At 43.8% G+C, this 9,887-nt stretch overlaps 1 protein-coding gene across 2 annotated transcripts in view; it reads left to right on the forward strand.

The window, feature by feature from the left end:
- The window catches only part of Ywhaz (tyrosine 3-monooxygenase/tryptophan 5-monooxygenase activation protein zeta), a 113,692-nt gene extending 110,141 nt beyond the window's left edge, over positions 1-3,551 (forward strand). Inside the window, exons 6-7 of one of the 2 annotated variants that reach the window (XR_011704676.1) lie at positions 755-926; positions 3,245-3,551. Coding sequence is in view for 1 of the 2 variants with exons in the window: in XM_071602207.1 (XP_071458308.1) it covers positions 755-787 (33 nt within the window). In the remaining variant the exon portion in view is untranslated. Of the gene's footprint in view, positions 1-754; positions 1,219-3,244 lie in introns of those variants that run through there. The other variant, XM_071602207.1, reaches the window with a different exon arrangement.
- The last annotated feature ends 6,336 nt before the right edge of the window (positions 3,552-9,887 follow it).

Here is a 9,887-nt window from a genome sequence, read left to right on the forward strand (position 1 = left end):
TCTACCCCGGAGCAACCCAGAAAAACCTCTCTGCCACCTCAGTCTTAGGGAGGGATGCTCCTTCCTGAGTGTCTTTGCTCACCTCTAGAGGATTCGTTAGGGTTCTCTTTCTCCCAAGATCCTATTGTAGGATGACTACAGTAATTCCATATTGTAATTTACTTGGGGTTGGGGGAATTTTACTGGGGATTGAACCCAGGAGCGCTTTTCCTCTGATCTATATCCCCAGCCTGTGTGTGTGTGTGTGTGTGTGTGTGTGTGTGTGTGTGTGTTGTGTGAGGCAGGGTCTCTCTATGTTGCCCAGACCCGCCTCAAATTTGCTTTCCTCCTGCCTTAGCCTCTGAGTTGCTGGGATTGCAGGTGTATGTCACCACACCCTGCTCCATTTTATAATTTTTTTTTTATACTTAAACTTTCCCTATACAGATTACCATGTGATTTTTTTTTCTCCCAGTTGGTTCTTGACCAATATAATACTGAAAACTTTTGGGAGGATGGGGACATAGGAGAAAAGAAATATCTTTTCTTCAAATCTTGGGTTCATGGCTGAGCCAGCCTATCACAAAAGCCTGATTAATGGGGCTGGGGCTCAGTGGAGAGCACTTGGCTGGCACATGTGAGGCACTGGGTTTGATCCTCAGCACCACATTAAAAAAAAAAGTAAATAAAATAAAGTTATTGTGCCCGTCTACAACCTAAAAAAAAAAAAGGCTGATTAACAGGAGAAAAAATATGAATTTATTTAATGTTTTAGGTGACACAGGAACCTCCAGAAATGAAGACCTAAAGAAACGAGGAAATTGGTTATATGTTTATGCTCAAGCTTGGTGAAGGCTGGACCACGATGCAGAAGCAGGATGGACGAAAGCGGGCTTGATCTATTGGCAGTAACTGGGGGTAGTAAATACCCAAGAAAGTCTACCATGGTAAGTGTTAGGTCCTTAGACCAAAGTAACTCCATTTTGAAAATCAGCACCTTCATTTTGAAAATCAGCACCCAAGCATGACCTTCTCATTAGGCCCGCCCCCAAAGAGTCCCTACCTACCAAAACCACAACAAAGGCGTCAAGTAACAATCACAGGACCAGATGGGTTATTTTTTAACTACTCCATTGTACATGACTATATAGTTAAGAAGTGTTTTACCTGCAGGCTGCTGCACCTTACAGAAGGGCAGCCTGGCAGATATTCTCTGTCAATAAACCTTTGTTTGACTCAGAGCTGTGTCTCTCGTGGATATGTGTGCCAGCTACCCTCACAGCAATATTCTAACATAAATATGAAAATAAGCAGGTGACTATAAAACTCCCACTTGTAACCGGTGCACTGGCACATGCCTGTAATCCCAGCAGCTCTGGAGGCTGAGGTAGGAGGATCATGAGTTCAAACCCAGCCGCAGCAACTTAGTGAGGCCCTAAGCAACTTAGTGAGACTCTGTCTTAAAATTAAAATAATAATAATAATAAAAAGGGCTGGGGATGTGGCTCAATGGTTATGTGCCCCTGGGTTCAATTCCTAGTACAGAAAAAAAAAAAAAAAAAAAGAACTACTGCTTGGGCTAGGGTCATGGCTCAGTGGTAGAGCACTTGTCTAGTATATGTGAGGCACTGGGTTCAATTCTCAGCACCACGTATAAATGAATAAAGGTCCATTGGCAATTTTTAAAAAAATTTTTAAAAAACTACTGCTTGTCACTTGGTTTTCTTATCTCTAATATGGGGATATAGACACCCTTGTTTTGTGAGAATTAGAGATAATCTGTGGATATATTGCTAGCACAGTATCTGGTTTGTAGAAGCATTAAATAACTGCCATTGATATTTTCATCACTTTTATCATGGTTTTAATTGTTCTCATTAGTGTTTGAAAGTAGAGTCACAACCTCAGATGGTTTTAGAAGCCAGGCCAGGAACATATGTGAGGCGAGTGGGCCTCCTGGGGACTGTGGCTTAGTGGAGTGGACTCGCCCCCTCTCCATGGAGCAGACCCAATTCAGTTCCCATGAGTCCTGTCAGATGAAAATGCCGGTCATTATCCTCATACTTTTTCCTTTTTTTCAGGAAAACAAAGAATCCAAACTATGAGTCCTTAGTATGTAGTCACCCCGTGACTTCCCGTGTCAGGTGGCCCCCAGGGTTTTTTCCACACTCCCGCAGGCCCAGGTTACCGTGTGCAGCCTCTTACCAGTGGCTGCCTGACCCTGTTGGCCCCAGGGTAACATAAAGAACACAGCAGAGGCCGTCTCCTCCAGGGTGGGCCCTTTCCTGAGCCCCGCTCCAAGTCCTTCTAGGAACTCTGAGTCCCACCTGAGGAAAGTGGCCAAGATGGCGAGGTCATTCACATTGAAGTGTTAATGGCTTAACAGCTCACTCCTCACAATGGATGTCCACTTTTTCAAAGTGAACACTCAGGAAATAAAATTAATTACCAATGCAGGAATTTTAGGGTCCTGAGGAAGGAGGGTATTTACTTCAAAGTCTTCCTTGGCTTTTTAGATCTCACCGATGGAGCAAAACCAGGCTCTGTCTTTGGAGAAAACTAGCTGAGGCTAGCGGAGCTGCAGCTTCCGGGCCTCTGAGGCCTGGTTTGAAAGTCTCTGGGGAGCCAGAGGGGGACACCTGCAAGGCCCTCCCCGCTGTCCAGCAGTTGTTTGACTTCCACTCAGCACCCATCCTCAAGTCAAAAGCAGCTCAGTGTCTTCCAAAAATGAGCACTGATCCCGAGAAGACAGCAATCCCTGTGGGTTGAGCTAGAATGATCAAACATTATTTATACTTAAAAATAAGTTAGCAACTGTTTGCTAACTTCATTCCAGGTTTTCACCAATAAGGTAAAGGATGTTTCCCTGAGCTAAGAAGCAGGCCTTGCAATTTAAGTGTGTGGTCACCAGGTGGTGGAAGCGTGCTGTGGCTATGCAGTCCACAGAGTGGCGAGACTGGTGGAGCACACCTTGCATCAAATTACCATAAAAACAGAAAAGGCTCTGCCCGCCTTCCCTTACAGCCATATTCGGCTTGGAGTTAATGGAAAGGTGTTTGCCTTCTAACAATTCTTGGCTAAGAGAGTCCGTATTGTAACCCCGAACACCTTTGCAGACAAATTTCATCTTTCCCCCTACCTCTGAGAAAATGAAGAGCTCCTGTCCTTAGAAAATGCAAAAGCCTTGGAACACTCCTCTTTCAATAAGCTCATCTTTGCCATTTGCTACCGTATTTCTATGTCTCCCTTCCGGTCCTTCTTACAGGAGGAGGGCAGCCTTACCTTGGTTACATTCCCTGGAAGGAGCGCCTACACAGCTGGGACCAGCCTTTAGGCATGACTTATCATAGAGATGGCAAAAGTCGAGGAAAAACCTGTCCAGGGGGGAAAGGGGGTGACAGAGCCTCCTCTGGGTGGTGTGGAGAAGGAAGAGGCTCAGCAGCTCCTCTTTGCTTTCTCTGTCTGACAAGTGGACCCCTACCCTCTTTTCCCTTGTGTTCCACCCTTCACTGATTTCAGTTCCTCTTCCCTCCTCCAAGAACAGTCTTTATTAAAAGTAGTTTTGCTCTTGACATTGCTTTAAATACTGAATTAGCAAATCCTGAGTTCATAGGGGAATCGAGCTCATGTGGGATATATAAGTGTATGAGCCCCTGGTCACATTTTTACCAATCGATCAATACATACCCTTGTTTTCTACATGTTTCTGTTTAAAGACACTTTATTTAATAAATATTGATTAACACTGAACTCACAGCCAACAGCACTGTAAGTTTCCTAACACATGTATTAGACGCTGTAGGGTGTATCACAGTCTTCTTGTGCTTAGGAACTCTTTACAGCTCTTCAGCACCATGCGTGGGGACCATTTAAACAGAAATGGTTTTAAATCGCCAGCAAAAATGTAAAAAAAAAAAAAAAGAAAGAAAGAAAGAAAGGAAAGCAACACTCAACAGACTAGTGAAAACAGACTTGATTACATCCTGAGAGCTGAACCAGGAAGTCGGAGCTGCACCTTGTTGGACCTTTGGGGTAGAAAAGGGGTGACCCCCTTCTTTCCCATCATAAAGTGTCACAGCTGGCACCCCTATACCAAAGACCTATAAGAAGATATAATGACTGTATCCGATCATAGTTCACATGACTTGGGACACTTTAGACTGAAGGAGTCTGAAGAAGACCCAGGGGAAAAGCATGCATTTGGGGGGGGGGGCAGGCTCTATGCAGCAGGGGCAGCCCCGTGAAAATATAGGCAGAAAAGGTCTGAGCTGATGGAAACAGACAGGTGGGGAACCCCAACTCGGTCTCTCCAGATTCTTCTTGGCTTCTCAGTTGTAGCATTTCTTCCTTCCAGGTATGAGTCAGGACCCCTCTGGAATGAGGGTCTTAAATTTTTTATGGCCAGTTGTTATCCAGAAAGATGAGGAAAATGCTGAAGTGATATTTTTAGGTGTTATGGCTGACCTTGGGGCAAAGGGGCTACGGTTTTTGTGACTTGCTTTGGGGAAAAGGAATTCTAGTTTCTGTGACTTGCCCCAGGGGAAAGTGAGGGTGAGAGACAGGAGGACAGAAGGTCAGAGAGAAACCTTTTGCCTACGAGGCCTTCATTTTGAACTATTTTTCTGATCCCCAGCAGATCTAGCTGAAAATGTGCACATCAGGTGACTCAGAATTTTCACCTACTGTAAAGGGCCACCAAAGTGTGCCACCAGAATTAGTTTGGGGGTTACAAATAAATTTTAGCAATTAGGGAAATTTGCACGTAGAGAATTCACGAACAATGAAGATCCACTGGATAAGTGTGCCCAATGCTCAGAGATCTTGGCTTTCCGCATTTGGTTTCTCACTTTTCCCAAAAGGAGTTCTTCTACTCTCAAATCACAACTATCATCTTTGAACAAATTACTCCAAAACATTTATCTAAAGCCATGACCTCTCTCTAGACCAACAGTTCTAGAGTGTGACTCTAAGATCCTTCATGGAGGTTGCTGTAAGGTCATCACTTGTCCAAGCACCTCTCTGTGTGCATCTGTGTTTTCTTCATAAACTTCAGCTAAAACAATTTACTTCATAGCAAACTGAATGTAAAGCCAGCTCTGAGAATCAAGCCTTTTTGTTAAACCAGATATTAAAGAGACTTATAAAAATGATCACTAAATTTTTTTTCAGAAAATTTCATATTATTGATGTTCAAAATAGCTTAGGACAGTCACTTTTATGCAAATGTAAAAATACTTTGTGTTTTAGTTCTAATGTCTAATACAATGAACATTGATAGATAAAAACCCATTCGGTCAAAAGTTCTTTGGGTACTCAATATCTTTGAAGAGTGTAAAATAATTTTGAATCCAAAAGTTGGGAAGCACCACTCTAGACCTATGATCCCATTTCCGGCAGTATACCTGATATTCCTACTTGGACATCCCAATAGCACTTAAGCTCACCATGAAAGGGTACTCACCAGTCCTCCCACCCTCAGGCCATTCCTCCTCCTACATCATCATTCTCCACCATCTGCGTCCAAAATCCCATCTCTCCAACTTTTCCCACTCTTGTGAATCTCCTACAATTTTTACTTTGGAATATCTATGGAATCTACCTCCTCCATTTCCATTGCACTTGCCTCTCAAGCATCAGCTCATCCAGCTGCCCTGTTGTATTCACCTGCTTTACTGTTGTTTTTGTTGCTGTAACAAAATAACTTGAGACTGAATAATTAATACAGAAGTTTATTTAGCTCACAGTTCTGGAGGCAGAGCAGTTCAGGACCGCGTGGCCACATCTTGCAAGGGCCTCATGCTGTGTCGTTCCATGGAGATAGCATCACATGGCAGAAGCATGTGGGAGAGTGGTGAGTGGGAGCGAGTGGAATAGAGGGAGAGGACAAAGGAGCTGACCCACTTTATGACAGCCCACTCTCCAGGGAACGGATCCAGTTTCACAAGAAAGATAGTAAATCCTCCTTAAAGGCACCACTTCCCAACACTGCTACGTTGACATGAAATTTCAACATGCATTTTGGTGGGGTCAGACCACATCCAAGCCATAACACCTATGTTCTACTGGCAAGTCAGTCACCCCCAGGCACCCCTGGGCCAGCCTCCTGCTCCAATGCCACCAACAGAAGCCATCCGCAGAGGAAGTCAGGGATCATAGACCTTTCCAGCAGCACCTGCCACTCTTCCACCCACACTTTCTTTCTTCCCTCCAGCAGAGAAGGGTGCTAGTGAAGGATGGAGTGAGGGGTTGGAGGTGAGCTGCTTTGCTCCATATGCCAAATGGTTCTGCATCTCTGCTTCAGTTCTACCAGGACAAACTTAGGGGTGTAGCAGGTATGAATATGTTCTACCCCAAAACTTAAGAGTTCCCACTCTCCTTTTTCTTCTCCCTGGGGTGAGTTCTAAATCACATGGCTTGTGCAATGGCTTTGATCTGTCTTATGCTGGCTTCTATTGCCATTTAAGGGGTCCACTGTGATCTCCAGTTCTGACTTCCCAGGAGGGAAGTACTCCTGCAGCCTTTGTTTCCAGAAGGTCTCAATGCTAGCCAAATGCACACAGATTGCTCTTCCCCCAGAGACGAGTTAATGATGATTTTACTACCCGTAACAATAGCTTATATTTATTGCACTTTTACCATGTGCCAGTCTCCAGGCTGGGCACTTGTTAAGTTTTATCTCGGTTAATCATCATAAAAAATCCTATGAAATAGATACTAATATTATCACCACTTTGTAGCTGAGGCTCACAACACACAAGCAATTTGCCTAAATTTACAGTTAAGTTGCAGAACTGGACTTCACACTCAGAGCCCAGGCTGACAGTAAGAGGTCACATACTAGGAAATCTTCCTCTTCAGGAAGCTCCTGGAATCCTTCCTTTCCCACTTTGCTTTGATGACACTTGTGTCCTGGTGCTGGTAAGAGGTTAAAATTAAGCAGGTGTGTGTGCTCTGCCATACTCCAATCAACAATTAATTGATTCCATCAGCCAAGATGGAAAGAGGAAAAAGACCTAGAGGGTACCCTCCAGAAGGACATGTATAACTGTTATGCTCTGCTCTGAGATGATTCTGGACCGACTGATGATTCAGGGTGGGTGCAAACAAAGTCATCCCTGTCATTGCTTAAGGCCATCAAGCCTATAACCCCAGCTAAGAGCCAAGGGGAAGGACTGTCTGTATTCATCCTGACTCAGGGACTCCCTCTGAGCTTTCCCCAGAGTCACTGTCCTGAGGAGGGAAACCTCAGTCTTCCAAAGATAGGTGACTAATGAGGGTCAGCAGAACCATATTAGCCCTGAGAGGCAGATATAGAGACTGGAAAATGGAGAGAGGGAGGAAGGAGGGAAGAAGAAGGAGGAGAGATAAAAACTCTCAGAGATACTGCCTCACGAAGACTTGCTGTATGCTGAAAATGTCACCCAATTGGGAATCCTATCTCTAGCCAAGTGTGCCAACTTCACCCAAAGGTCACCTGCTGTCAGAGGGAGGCCAGGTGGAAGGGATTCTGATAGGCCGATCTCATTCTGGTTTAGCTGGTTTCTGTTTAAGTAAATAAATAATGGTAGAGTTTCAGCTGTTCTCCAAAAGGCAGTAAAATGTGCCCTGTCATCCCAAAGTGATAGAAAAATTAATATCAACTGTAACTTGCAAAGAAAATGGAATCAAGAGAAGCACAGGTGGATGCTCAGGTATTTGAAAGGAGGCTGGCAGAGTGGACTTCAGAGCCTAACAATCTGGTGCCCAATATTTGAGGAGCCACATCTGTGGAGTATCTATGGAGCACTGATATGTGGCAGCAGAAAAGAGGAGTGGATGAAGCACAGTGAAGAAACAGGAAGACCTCAAATAATTGCAAACACTTCTATCACTAGGAGCTTTTTGGTTGCAAACCAGGAAAATGAGCTCTGGATAACTGAAGACCAGAAGTAGATTAAAGGCCATACAGTAGCCCCAGAATCACAGGAAGAGCCCTCAGCAAGGACAGGACTAGGGCAGCTCCAGAGATCCAGGGACAGGAATTAATGGGCGGTCCTGCCCTTCAGGATGAACTTGCTTTGCCACTGGGAGTTATCTTAGTCCATTCAGGCTGCTGTAACAAAATACCTTAAAATGAATGACAGAATTTCATTGCTCACAATTATGGAGGCAGGAAGTTTAAGATCAAGGTGTCAGTAGGGTTAATGGGGGTCTGTTCTTCATAAATGATGCATTCTACATGTCCTCACATGGCAGAAGGTGCAAGCACGCTCCTTTAGGCCCTTTTATGAGGGCACTAATCCCATTCAGGAGACCTAGTCACTTCTTAAAGGCCCTCTTGATTCTATCACTTTGGAGATTAAGAGTCAACATAAACATTCAGAGAGTTGCAGGGTCCTTCTGTCACATGGCTTGAGATCTAATTTTCACAGGACAAGATTCCCCTTTGCTAAGCTCTGATCACATGCTCAGCTTTGGTTAAGGGTCAGTCACCTCAGTTGACAGATATCTGTTATTGATGAAAACTCTCAGAGGTGCTGCTTCACAAACTTGCTCTGTGCTAAAGATGCAATGGGTGAAAAGTAGTGTTCCAAAGGAAAATAGATGGGGACACAGGTACTGTGCCAGGATTGTCCAGATGTTTATCTCCCCGAGCTTTCCCCATAGAGGTACAGGTAGAATCTTATGGGAATGAATTTTAAGGCAGCATTAATCATTGGAACTGAGCTTGGAAAGGTCAGACACAGAAATAGAGATACTATTGTAGGAAAAAAGGAATGGATGGTCCTGTGCACCATGGCACACACCTGTAATTCCAGCAACTCTGGAGGCTGAGGCAAGAGGATCTCAAGTTTGAGGCAAACTTCAGCAACTTAGCGAGGTCCTAAGCAACTTAATGAGACCCTGTCTCACTATCAAAAATAAAAAGGGCTGGGGATGTGGCTCTATGGTAAAGTGCCCTTGGGTTCAATCCCCAGGACCAAAAATCAATCTCAATAAAATAAAAAGGAATGGGAGAAAAGTCAAAAGGAGCAACTTGAAGACTATCGGTTCATCAGGGGATGGGGTAGGATATTGGAATAATTTCTTCTCCTCCTGTTCACTGCTGTTCAGAGTTCCCACGTGCAGTCTGGAGAAAATACACCAATTATCATACAAGGGAAGACACTAGTGCTAACCATAAACAAAATAGGAAGAAACAAATAGAACAAATCTACCAATTCAAACTTTGAATCAAAATGTGAGGGCTAGAAATATTTAGGCATCTAAAGAAAAGCAAAATCAATTTCTTAGATCATACATAGTCCCTTTGGACTCTGAAAAACTACATGATTCCAACTAAGAAAAACCAACATGGAAGCTTCTAGTGAAGAAAGAAAAGATCATAGTAGAGATCAAATATTCAGAGAAGCCATATACACACAGACTGGTGATGAATTGACAAGTCAGGAAGAAAATGAGAAATGATTAATATAGATGTCTACCAGAAATGGGGAAAATGTGTTTCAGTGCCGAGAGAGAGAGATGGGATAGAGGGGGAGATTGATTCCCACAGACAAGTCTAGAAATCCAAAAAGTTTGAGCCAAGAAAATATTTGAAATCAACACCAAGGGTCAATAATGTAACAGAAGCAGGTACATCCTTGAATTGAAGGTAGTTGAAGGACCTCCCCCTGAATTCATTCACTCAACAAGGAGAACCTGAGCTCCAGCTGTATTCTAGGCAAACACTCTACCACTGAGCTACATCCCCAGCCCACCAGCTGTATTCTAGATGTTGTCCCAGGTCTTGAGATGACTGGATTTGACACATGGAGTCTACATTTATTACCACCCTACTCATACTCATTTAAGACCCTGCAACACAAATATGGGAATATGATGATCACCAAAGTTTTAAAAGTTCTGTGTAGTTGCTTGAGTTTATT

The sequence above is a fragment of the Marmota flaviventris genome, chromosome 15, assembly GCF_047511675.1.
Source record: "Marmota flaviventris isolate mMarFla1 chromosome 15, mMarFla1.hap1, whole genome shotgun sequence".
Lineage (NCBI taxonomy): Eukaryota > Metazoa > Chordata > Mammalia > Rodentia > Sciuridae > Marmota > Marmota flaviventris.